General features: G+C 35.4%; 1 protein-coding gene across 5 annotated transcripts; it reads right to left on the reverse strand.

Moving 5' to 3' along the window:
* LOC109720808 (dol-P-Glc:Glc(2)Man(9)GlcNAc(2)-PP-Dol alpha-1,2-glucosyltransferase) lies at positions 1,116-11,200 on the reverse strand. Of its 5 annotated transcripts, none has more exons than XM_020248134.1 (8): positions 11,017-11,196; positions 10,591-10,679; positions 5,611-5,932; positions 3,218-3,494; positions 2,955-3,092; positions 2,636-2,840; positions 1,711-1,853; positions 1,116-1,631 (listed from the first exon to the last, which is right to left on the reverse strand). In XM_020248134.1, exons 1-8 carry the CDS (start codon positions 11,104-11,106, stop codon positions 1,372-1,374), a joined length of 1,524 nt encoding a protein of 507 aa, XP_020103723.1. In that variant the 5' UTR covers positions 11,107-11,196; the 3' UTR covers positions 1,116-1,371. The 5 variants fall into 5 exon arrangements, 4 of the variants coding, with proteins under 4 accessions (XP_020103723.1, XP_020103722.1, XP_020103724.1 ...); XM_020248133.1 differs by having other exon boundaries at positions 5,599-5,932; XM_020248135.1 differs by lacking the exon at positions 11,017-11,196 and adding an exon at positions 10,827-10,948 and having other exon boundaries at positions 5,599-5,932.

The raw sequence follows: 13,020 nt of genomic DNA on the forward strand, positions 1-13,020 counted from the left end.
TGACTTGTACTATGTGTGATGCCGGTAAATATAAGAAAGACTCTGCCTGCATGGACAGTATATTTTCTGTATTTGTAACGAGTCTATCATCCCTTGGATCAAGATTTCAAAAGAAAAAATATGGTATATTTCTCACAGATCCATTGACTTCAAATTAGCCCTCCTTAAGGGCTTTATAAAGAGCTTTAGGTTAGTGAACTTCAATCTCACAAGACATCTGCTAACTTGTTGATATACACACACTAATCCAACCACGAAATCACAACATGAGAAGAACAAGACACTAGGAAAAGAAGAAGGGCTTTTTTTGCAATTGGACCCCTGAAAAAAATTATTTTTAAAAATAATCCCAGCAAATTTATATTTGCAAAAATAGCCCTGTCCCTGCCACCCAAGCGTCACGTCAGCGCCACGCGGGCAGGACTGGAGGCGGTAGTTAAGTTAAACACGGTGAACCATTCACCGTTCTAAACATGGTGAATGATTCACCGTGTTTAGAGCTAATACGTATTTTTTACAATATAAATATTTGAAGGTGAATGGTTCACCGTGTTTAGAGCTAATACGTATTTTTTATAATATAAATATTTAAAAAAAGGAATAGAGAGTAGAAATGTCAATGGGTATGGATATCTGAAATATTATTCGAACCCAAACCCGAATAAATTATATATATACATAATTTTTTTTATTTATTTATACAATATATAAAATATTTAATAATTTTTATTTCTTAGATCTTTATCCAACATTATAGATTTTTAAAATCCGCTGGATTCAGATTCGGATTTCGAGTTTTTGGTCGGACATGAGTATAAATTTTTAAAATCCGTCAGATTTGGGTTTTAATTTGATTTTCGAATTCTGGATTTGGATTTTTGAAAAAGGGAAAAAAAAAGGAATAAAAATATGAAACACGGTGAACCATTCACCGTGTTTGAACACGGTGAATGGTTCACCGTGTTTAACTTAACATACTGGCCCCGGCCCTACCTGCGTGCCGCTGACGTGGCGCCTGCGTGGCAGGCCCAAGACCATTTTTATAAATTAAATTTTGATAGGGCTATTCTTAAAATAAAAATTTGTTAGGAGGCTAAATGCAAAAAAAGCCCAAAGAAGAAACATCACAGCGCAAACATTAGGATTGAATAGTAAGCAAAATGGATCGCTAATAATTACAAGCTACAGATAGGGAAAACAAAAAAATCTAAAGGAAAATTCTTCCTATGACCGACAAACAATTCTACCTCCTGCATGGATCAAAGTAAATAAAATTGACAACATAAATATATCTTCTACATTTTCTTTTAATGCAACAGTACTGCAACCATTACTATGCAAGAGCACCAAGTGATGGACTAGCATAGCAAACTACCACATAAATCTCTGCACCCCAGCCTCATGTTCCCAACGAAATGGACGAAACAAAAACATAGCCATTGTGAAAATATCCACAGCAGCATACAGAAGCCCCAAGACCAGCCACTTACTATTTTCGGTAGCTGGGGAATGGAGAATTAGTAAAAAGAAAGGGATTGTGAAGTATCTGAACTCAATCAGTGGAGCGGGGATGAGAACTAGTGCGACGCAGAGAACAAAAGACAACACCCAAGCCCTTTTTTGTGATTCTCCTGTAACATGAAGAAGCAAAATAATAAGCTGAATAGGGGATAAATCAGATCAGTAAGTGGTTAGGCTTCTATTACTCACCTAAAATTGTAATGATAGAAAACCATGAGTAGACATAAAGAGGGACTAAGATGTATTTCATTGTCGAGTGTGCTTGGATAACCTTCCTCCAGATATAGAAAGGGTAATGGCGATTATCGGCTAGAAGATATGGATGAGCAATACTGCAAGCACAATATAAAGAAATCATAAAATCAATAAAAAAAAAAAAGGCTCACTTTTTTCAGGTCCATCTGAATGGGAACTAGAACATTTAGTATGTATGAGATAACAACAAGGATAAAGCTCAATCAAAACCCCAGATTTCACATGGCATTTATATAATTCAACAAGACCATTTGAAAAAAAAAAAAAAAAAAAAAAAAAAAAAAAAAAAAAAAAAAAAAACGTTAATTTATTTTTGGACTACACAACTTTATCAACATTCTTGGTTTTCCATATTTAGACCAAAATACATTTTTCCTGGATGAAAATGTCCACGATTGAAGTTTCTAATGAATATATTAGTCATAAGGAGTGCCACAGATATTAAGTCAATAAAAGAGATTTCAGCCAGAAATTGCAGCATCCTGCTGAATAAAACAAAATTAATGTTTACTGTTTTTTTTTCCCCTTCCCAAAAATAGGTTCAAAGAATTATTGTTTGCTCGAAGCTTTATTATGTGAGTATAGGAAAGGTTCAATGAGCTTCAGCATTAAATACTATAATATTTATGAAATTCTCCGTCTATCCTGTCAATTCTATCTTGTGTGTTTACCTCTGACACTGTTCAAAATTTAATATGCCGTCACCATGAGCCCAAACTTTTATCTATTATTGTATTTTTGGTATTTACTGACTCCATGTTACTTAAAAAGAGCCCATCCAAGAGCCAAGTCTCCTAATCAGCTATTGCTTTACGAATCCAAACAAGATCAAAGTCCTGTTTCAAAATAAAACTCTGACCTGAAAAAGTGCACAATTATACAACTTGTGCCAAGAGCTGCGAAAACTAGAAAAGAGCCAAGAACCTTGTTACGCTTAAATAATTGGCATAACTTTGCTACTTGGTGAGGAGTAAAATGAAAAGGAGCTAGGGCCGCAGCTGACACCAGACCAAAGTACAACAACTGTGCAAAGTGTGGAGAAACCACGTGAGCTTCTTTTGCACCTGCAACATTGCAAAAAAAACAAATTGTAAAGCTTGTTTTCTCTAAAACAATAAGAATTTGTTCAATTCTAGTGCAGCACGACAATTTAAAAGGTGGCAGCTAAAAATAAATACCAAGAACTATGCCCCTATTCCAAATAATGAAGGCCGCAAATGCTATTAGAATCATGGCATAGGGCGCAAAGGCAATCAAGACTTTCCACTTCAAAGACCATAACTTCAAGGTGATATCGAGTATTTCAATAATAATACCTGCAAGATAATTCTATTCGATGTCAAATAAACATCAAGGAAAGCGATTAATAATAGTTTACCAAACATTGTTGCTGAACTTTTTATCATAGACAAAGATAAGTAACATTTTGACTAGTTCCTACCCGGGGAATGAAAATGGGAATATCCACTTGATTCACTACTACGCAGCTTATTGGTATTTGCAGAATTATTCATTTTTCTTCTCCTCAAACTTGGAAAAGTTGAAGTTCTTTTCTTGTTAGTTAGTAAATTGTTTTCCTCCTGGATTAATTGCTCATTCTCCCCTGGAAAACTCTTAGTTTCATAGAAGTCCTCTGCGTATTTGATAGCTCCATTAGCAGCTACAAATATCACCCATACAACATTTGTCTGCCGGAAAAGTATCGCCAAAGCTCCGAGCTGCAGAAAATAGAATGCACATATAAAGTAAAAAATATCATTGGAAGAGTATCACCGCTGCATCACAACATTGTTGAGATAAAGTAAAGAAGAAAGCAAGCTTTGTCACATGCTTGGTAATAAGGAAAGATTGAATAGCTCAAACTACCTAAAAAGTGTTTGCTCAAAAATTAAACCAGGCATAAATTTTTATACCTCCTAGTTTTATTCCTTTCTGGAATTCCTATCAAATATTCTATTTGACTATAGATACCAGTGAAGTATCATGCAACCATAAAATACTGGCATAATATCTCTATTCAATTAAAAACACCATGTATAATCTTAACTGTTGACAAAACTATATTGCAGCGTAAAAGGAAAAACAACTCATGATAAATGAATTAAAGTGTGACATCCAAGCTGCAAACAGACTACATTGATTGCTGTTGTATAAGATGGTTAAAATGTACAGATGATCCCCAAATTTCCACAATATCGCGACTGTCTGTGGACATTTCACTCGGATAATTTAGTTCATAAACTTTCTTACGTGTTGCAATCACTGCCCAAAACCCGTTTAACTGTCCAAAAGAAAACCTAATATCTGTTACGTGACATGCTCCGCACCAGACTCATTTCCTGTAAGAGGACGAATTTAGCCTGGCACAAGACTCTAGCTATAATATATATTTCCTGTAAGATGACATATTTAGCCCTGGCAGTAAGAATGTAAGATGACAAATTTAGCCCTAGCACGAGACTAGCTAAAATACATCAGAACAAAGACTCATGCGCTAGGTATAAATAACAATTCTATAGGAAAAAAAAAAAAAATCAACTGCTAGGCAAGGTTTAAAGTGCCGTGACACGGGAGCGTGCCGATGTCTGTCTGGCATGGTATGGCACCGGCACGCTTCCGTGCCGACATATGGTACGCTTGCATGCCGATGGATATGCATAACCTCCTACTGGAACGCTTTGTCACGGACTTATTTCAATTTTTTTAGTTCTAATAAGCTCTTATAATGTTATTTTGAAAGATTTAATCAAATAATTATGAATATTTGCTATGTATAGCTTACTATACTCATTAATTAACATATTTGTAAGCTTTTTTGTATATAAAGTACAATTATACTGATGCAAAATAGAAATTGTTACATGTAAGAATTTTTAAAATGCAAAGATATCTTTTTTTCATTATTTCTTTTGACCATATTACAATCTTTCTTTTATAAAATATAAAAAAATAATTTTAAAAANTTATTTTAAAAAGTATTTAAAAAAAATTATTTTTTAATTAATTTTTTCAAAAAAATTAGTAGATCTATCAAAAAAATTAAGCAATTAATTATATGACAAATAAATTAAATAAATTTAAGTATCAATTGATTTAATTTAACTTTTAATTTTATCAGCATTTTCAATCTTCTAGCGCAAAAATAAAATTTTTATGTTTGATGTGGCTCAAAATTTGTTTATTGAGTTCGATGTTGTTCCCTTAATTCGCCAAAAATTTGGCAATGCGACAAATTTTGATAAAATAATTTGTGAAGAAAAAATAGATATCTGTGGTGGAAGCGGAGGGCTCGGACAAATCTTTTGTCCGTATATTGATAAACAAAAAAATTAAATTATAATTTTTTTGACTTATCTAATAAGTAAATTTTCGATTGTAATGTTTTTGGGAGGGCGTGGAGTACCCAGAATGCTTTGGATATCCCAAAGAACAAAACAAAAGAAAAACAAAAACAAAAGGAAAAAAAAAAAAAGCACAGTGCCGGCACGGCACTGTGCCGTGGCACACTGCGCAGTGCCGCTCTGTCTCGTGCGGCACGGCGCTGCGTACCGCGGCACGGAGGGGGGTCCGAGACCCCCCTGTACCGTGCCACCTTCTTGGTGGCAAGGTATGTGCCGCCCCGTGCCACACTTTAAAGCTTGCTGCTAGGATTAAAATGGCTGTTTATAACAAATGGATCAAGTATGGACAACGTGGGCGCAACAAGGCCAAAGATACGAATGCAAAATGTAGGAAAGTTGAAAAACCAACTTTCAGTGAAAAGTTCAAGGTCTGAGTCACAATATTGTGATTTGCAAATGTACAGAGTGATAGAATGCTTACAATAGCACTGACCCAGAATCGCTTCTTCAGGCTAGCCAAGTACATTGCAAGAACAGCGGTGAGTGAAGCTATATCCGTATAGTACAGGAAAGTGAAGAACCAGTGCACAGGGTATAAAGATATCAAAATAGCATAAAAACTCGCCCTCCTTTCGCCTATACTTGGCCTCAAATGGACAAGAAGGTCATGAACAAGTATGCTGCATATGATTGTCAGAGCGACATTAGTCGATCGGAGGATGGTAGTAGAACAAAGTTGGGACAACGACTGCACTCCATTAATCAACCACATGCCTGGAAACAAAGAAGCAACATATGCAAGTGAAACATAGTACCTGCAAAATTGTGAAATAGTAGAACTCTAAGCAACAATTGATGTTAAATCACTCATGCATAACATATAGCAGTCCTATAACGATGTGATCAATCAGAATATAAAGAGATATTTATGCAATTTATTCTGAAATATATTCCTGCAGAACCTCAATTTCACAGATTCCATTAAACTACTTATTTTCTAACATATACAACGTTCTCCTCAAAAAAATTCTTAGTTTCTAGCATATACACCGTTCTCCTCATAGAAATGGCAATAGCTATAACCATTTAACTGAACCTGCAGTTCCGCTGCCGAAAAGTGGAAAACGGTTAGAGCCATTAAATTACTACCAAATGGGGAGTTAGAACCACTAAAGTTACTATGAAATGGGGTCTTATAGCCATTAAATTGCTATCAAATGAAATATTCGGTATTCATCTACTGCTACATCCCAAACTTTCAGTCGAGTTTCACTTTGTTTCTAGAACTTTTAAATTTGACATTCGACTCCCTGAACTTCTAGAATTGTTTCACTTTTGTCCGTGCTATCACTTATGCCCTTCAACCATTTCTTGAATATATATATATATATATATATATATATATATATATATATATATATAAAAGCGGATAGAAAATTTTTAGTTGATCGACGGAATCCTCGATAGATTAAAAGAATATTCTATACACATAAAAAAAAAAACTAATAAAAAGCAAATCACGTTTGAAAAATAAAATGATTTAAAAACACCTATCAAATCTACAATTGTTTAAATTCAAATAATTGATTCAAAATAAACTTTAAATTTTGAGTTTGATTCATAAATTTAAATCTAAATGAACACATAAAAGATATTCACAGTATAACTAAATTGGAAACATGATTAAAACAAATCAACATTATAAAAGAAATCAATTGAAAAATAAAACGNTAATTGATTCAAAATAAACTTTAAATTTTGAGTTTGATTCATAAATTTAAATCTAAATCTAAATTTTAATTTTAAATTTTAAAGTTGGGTTACATTAAAAAAAAAAAATTTGTATGTTAATGAACACATAAAAGATATTCACAGTATAACTAAATTGGAAACATGATTAAAACAAATCAACATTATAAAAGAAATCAATTGAAAAATAAAACGCATGCCATTAATAACCATTTAAATTCAAAATATAGATTCATAATTTACTTTAACTTAAATTTCGTACTTAAATTTAATTTAATTTACTAATATGATGTGCATTGCACGTGCATTATAACTCTCTCTCTCTCTCTCTCTCTCTCTCTCTCTCTTATATGAGTTGAGCTAGAATACTATAGGTAGCAAACGGGCTCTGTTGCTACTGATTTGTTTTCGATGATGGAGCCTTCAAATCAACGATCAGCACTATTGGATATGATCTACACCACTTGAAGTATCTAAAAATCAAATTTTATGTTTTTCCGATATTGTTCTCTATGCATCAAGCGGACATAAAAATGAACAGCTCAAAATAAATAATCTTCAAAAAGTAATGAGAGGATTCTTGCAATCAAGATCAAGTCTTGATCTTGTTTTAAATAGGTTAAAGAATTATCTAGCCAAAATTCAATTTATTTAAATTTGTTTACACCGTTAAACTAGCAAACCCCTCATATCGACCATTAAAATTACAAAATTTGCAACCCTTTGATCATTAGGTCAATGATGTTGAAAATATTTAAAATTTGATTTCTAAATACTACAAGTGCTTTAGATCATGTTCATAAGTGTCAATTGTCGATTTAAAGGCCCCATCATCGACAACGAATCGATAGCAACGAAACTCATTTGCAATCGATAATATTCTAGCTCAACTCATATATATATATAGCAGGGCTGCTGTGCTATAGGAAGCACAACAGTTCTTGTGCTCCTAAGTTCCTAGCCATCCATCAATTCTTAAGTTCGTAGCCATCCATCAAATTGATGGATGACTAGGATTATTCTCTTTCTTTTTCACCATCTCTTTTAATTTCCTCTCTTTTTGAATTTCTCTCCAATTTCTCTTATCTCCCTCACCCTTTTCACCACCATCACATCCATCTCAACCTACCTACCACCATCAACAAACCCCCCCATCACCATATGCCGCCGCCCCCACACCACCTCCCCCACCCCCACCGTCTCCTCCGCCTCTGCCTCCGCCATCCACTCCACCATCCCATCCCTCCCCCGCGGGCCGCCTCTATCGTCGCCCCTCCCCCACCCAAACCCGTGCCGCTGCCGGCAGAATAGGGGTTGGGTTGGGGAGGGGGGCAACAGTGGCTGCCCTCCAAGAAGAAAGAGATCTGCGGGGGAGGTGGAAGGGGCAAAGACAGCGGTGGCCACAGGGAAGGGGGCGATGACGGCGACGGCCTGCATGGGACCAAGGGGAGGGGGAAGTAGAGGGGTTGGGGGTAAGGTAATGGTAGGGCTGGGCGTGTGGAGAGAGAGAGAGAGAGAGAGAGAAGAGTAACTGAGTGAGAGAGAGAGAGAGAGAGAAGAGAAATTGAGAGAGAGATATGAAAAATTGAGAGAGAAATAAGATTGATGGATGGTTAGGAACTTAAAAGCACAAGGGCTACTATGCTCTTAATAGCACAGCAGCCCTGTTCTCTATATATATACTTCTTCCAGAAATGCTAGTAACAGTTAAACTCTTTAATGGAACTTGCAGTTCCTTTGCATATAAAAGTGATAAAATCATTCAAGTTGGTAAATCACTATCAAATTGGGTGCATTGCACCACTAGTCCCTAAATTTCTAATCAGGTTTCACTTTGGCCTTTAAATTCTAGGTCTAAAATTCGACACCCCAAACTTTTACAATTGTTTTTCTTCAGTCCCTACAATCATTGTTTGGTTAGAGAAAGAATTATTTTATGCACCTGGTGCATCCGTACTTCAAATAATCCAACCATTTAATTTCTAATAAAAGTAAAGCTAGGCTGCAACTCTAAAGGTGTGTTTGGTTGGTCGTAAAATGTATCGAGAATTACTTTTTGGCTTGAAAATTTGTTTTCCATGTGTTTGTTTAGGGGGTGTTTGGTTTGTTGTAAAAGTAGGTTGAAAACTATTTTCAGTTTGAAAAAAAAAAATTTCCCAATTGTTTGGTTGCTTGTAAAAGAGATTTTCGTAAAATAACTTCACATATTCTCGAAAAAATCGACCTTTTCGTTTTTCCACTCAAATCGAGCAAAAAACGAAAACTTTTACTCCCTAAAAATGCAGCGTACAGAGTCTATGCATAAAAACCTCACGGGGTCCGCGAGAAAGAATCCAACCTCGTGAACAATCCAACCTCGTGAACCACATAAGTTACCCAACCCAAGAGCCATGTTCTGGTTGCACTATTATAAAAATTAATTAATAATATTAAATATACACTACATTTGTAATATGATAATATTAATATATATTTCATATAAATTTAATATATTTTTTAATTCACATATTATCTATTAATAAACTATAATATTGTAATATTGCATTGATTTTAATACATGTTAAACAATACAATATATCTATAATAAAAAAAATTTAATTTTTCAAATGACCAAAAAAAATATATGCATCTTTTTCATTCATTTTTCCTAATATATATAGTATGATAATTATTATATATCAATAAATATAATANTAGTAGCCCCACACTATATATATATATATATATATATATATATATATATATATATATATATATATATATATATATATAATAATTTTTTATTTATCTTTTCCTTTCTTTTCATTTCAACCAAACAACCATGATGAAAAACTATTTTTCTTTTACTACAAATCAAACACTACAAAAAGTAAAAGTTTTTTTTCACTGAAAATCTTTTTTCATGAAAAATTATTTTTCACAGTTTTACGTTGACCAAACAGACCCTTAGTCGTAAAAAAATATTTCGGAAAACTATTTTTACAGATTTGAGGAAATTGAAGTGTTTTCCTTTGCCACCGATTTTCGATGGAGAACGGAAACTCAAACTGCGTAAAACTTTTTTTCTTCATTTTTTTTTTCACTGAACCAAACAAATGTGGATTATTTTTTCCTTTCAACCAAACAAATATTGATGGAAAATATTTTTTTTCTGTACAAAGCAAACACAACAAAACATAAAAATTTTTTCTCACCGAAATTTTTTTTTCTATAGAAAACTATTTTTTAGAGTTTCACATACAACCAAACACCTCCTAAGCGTTGCTGGAATTGACATATGAAAACACCCTCTAGGCGTTGCTGGAATTGACATATGACTATATGAGATAAGATAGAGGACAAATAAGTGAGTCGCACATGATGGATGTGAAAGATGCACTTTGTGTAGGCAAGAAATGCTCCTTCTACAGTAGATCAGGACAATGATTATACCCATTCGAAAGTTCAGAAAATCGAATGCCGCACTTAAGTTGAGGACCAAAATGAAACTTGACTAAAAGTTTGGGGGCTAAAGTTTGACAAAATCCCCAGAAATAACTCAAATCAAAACAACCAAATTTCCGTGAGGGTGTCAATCAAAAAAGTAAAGCTGCAGGGTTACATTTCAACATCGATACATTTTAACCCCCCGAAAAAAAGAAAAGCAAAACATTAATAAAGGTTTCTCATTTCCTATTCTATGAAAGACAGATGCAGATCAAAAAGTTTGGGAATTTAGACTCACAGTCCCGGAGGAGTGGTGATCATGGGATCCCAAGATCGCAAGTCCCCTCCACAATATCTCTGCGCCTGCGGTACGTGGAATATCTCATCCTGGTCCCAACAATGAAAACAATTTCACAGAGCAATTAGCACAACCATCTATGGCGCATTCCAAAAATTCCAAAAAAAAGGAAAAAACCAACAACAATACTGCGATAAGATAACCATATTCACAAAGGAATTGACACAAACACCTACGTTGCATTCCGACGACACCCCCAGAAAAAGATAAAAAAGCGATAATTCAAGGATAAGGTATCCGGATTCACAGAGGAATTAACACAAACACCTGCAGCGCATATCACAACAGAATCCCCAAAAAAGAGAAAAGGAAGAAAAAAGGAAAGAGAAAAAGGGATTTGAGAAGGAAATGGATTGGGGATCGAACCATGTAGGGATCGGGGACCAGGCGATCGACCAAGATCGCGATGGGGATCGCCCACGCGCCCGCCGCCGCCGCCACCGCGATCCGGCCCATCGCGAGCTGGGGGACGAATCGACTCGAAACGAATCAAAATGGACGCTTCGGTGTTTAATTTGAAGCGCCCGCGCGTGCAGTAGTAAATAAGACTACAACCGGTACGCTGTGCGGGATAAATATTTAACTGGAAAATGCTAACCAGATAGGGGCCCGTGCTGGGGTCTGAGCATGCGGCCCACGGCCACTCCCGGCACGGCCCTCCTCTCGGGGGCTGGCAGTGCTAGGCCGCACGTCATCGGCTGGCGGCCCGCACATGAGGCAGGCTGTGCCACCGGGCCAGTATGACCCAACATATTTTGTATTAATTTTTTTTTATACTTTATATATATTATACAAATATATTAAAAGTATTAAGAAAAAGTTATCAGAAAAGGTTTTTAATAACAACTATATATATCATATAATACTAATATAAGAAAGTTTAAAAGTTAAATAAAAAAAAAAATTAACAGGATTCAAATAACACATATATTTATATAGAGCTAGGTTGGTATACTATCGGTAGCACGGAGACCAAGTTGCTTTCAATGATGCGGCTTCCAAATCGATGATCGGCTCCGTTAGACTTGATCTACACTATTGAAAGTATTTGAAAACTAAATTTCATAATTTTTCGACATCATTTACCTATCAAACGAGTGGTCTAAAAATGAACAGCTAAAAATAAAAATCTAATAAAAAATGATGATAAAAAACTTGAATTTAAGATTAGAGATATTGATCTTACTCTAAATAGNCCTCGACCTGGGACCGGTCTCTCAGCCTGCCCACGAAAATCCAACGTTCGGGAACCGGTCTCTCCCTGCGCGGGACCGATCTCTCCCCGCGCAGACGCGCTCGGGGACCGGTCTCAAATGCCAGGGACCGGTTGCCTCGCCTGCTGCGCAGCACTGTTCACTGGAGGACCGGTCTCTCCTATCAGGGACCGGTCCCCGAGAGTAAAAACTCTCAGGACTCTGCCAAAGCTCTCGAGTTCGAACTTTTAGGCCGGTATACCATCGACGGCCCTCCACCAAGTGTGGAAAAGTTCGGAATACACATCGAACACTCGAACCTCGCAATTTGCAAAGGTCCAGTGTGCTACAAATTATCATTTACGTAAAGAGGTATAGTTGAGCAAAATTAGCAATCAAATTATCGTTTATAATTTCCGGTTAAAACTCGGTGCATCCTGCTAATTAATTGATACTTAATCACTTAAGTACTCTTTTTTTTTCTATTACTTGTTGTAGTCGCCATTTCTCGAGCTGCAATTGTTTGCATATTTTAGACTGCATCACTTTACTCTCAATGACTACGGTGGCAATATACAGATCCAATCAACCAACTCCCTCATATCACCCAATTTACAACAAAAAAGGTAAAATTCACCAAGAAAAAACTTAAGCATAATCACTACCAATAGAGGATTGGAATCCCAATCTTGAAGCCTCAGCGACAAATCAAATACAAATCATAATAGAAAATCTAATACCGAAGATCCGAGTTCGGAAACCTCAATTGACTGAAACATCATAACATAGATCTAAATAAACAAAGATCTAGAGAGAGAAAGGAATGGGCAAGGACGAATTACCTTGGAGTTTGGAGAAGAACTTGGTAGCTGAGGGCTTCGGAGAGTCGCAACATCCATTGAAACCTCAAAAGCAAATTCAAATAAAATACTACTAAAATTTAAAATATTATTGGCTTAAAAATCCTAGATAGATTGCTACGTTGTCAGGCCAAACCAAACTAAAATATTAGTTACTTCTTGATACTTAAAGAAAAATTGTAAGTACTTCAAAAATGCACAGGTACAAAATAGACAAAAAAAAAGTTATGTCTGAATTGAAGAAATTCCCTATGATACATCTGAAGTCATGACCTAATAATGTATTTAACTTAAGAGAGATGACTTACATGTTTTGG

Source organism: Ananas comosus, linkage group 14, assembly GCF_001540865.1.
Source record: "Ananas comosus cultivar F153 linkage group 14, ASM154086v1, whole genome shotgun sequence".
Classification (NCBI taxonomy): Eukaryota; Viridiplantae; Streptophyta; class Magnoliopsida; order Poales; family Bromeliaceae; genus Ananas; species Ananas comosus.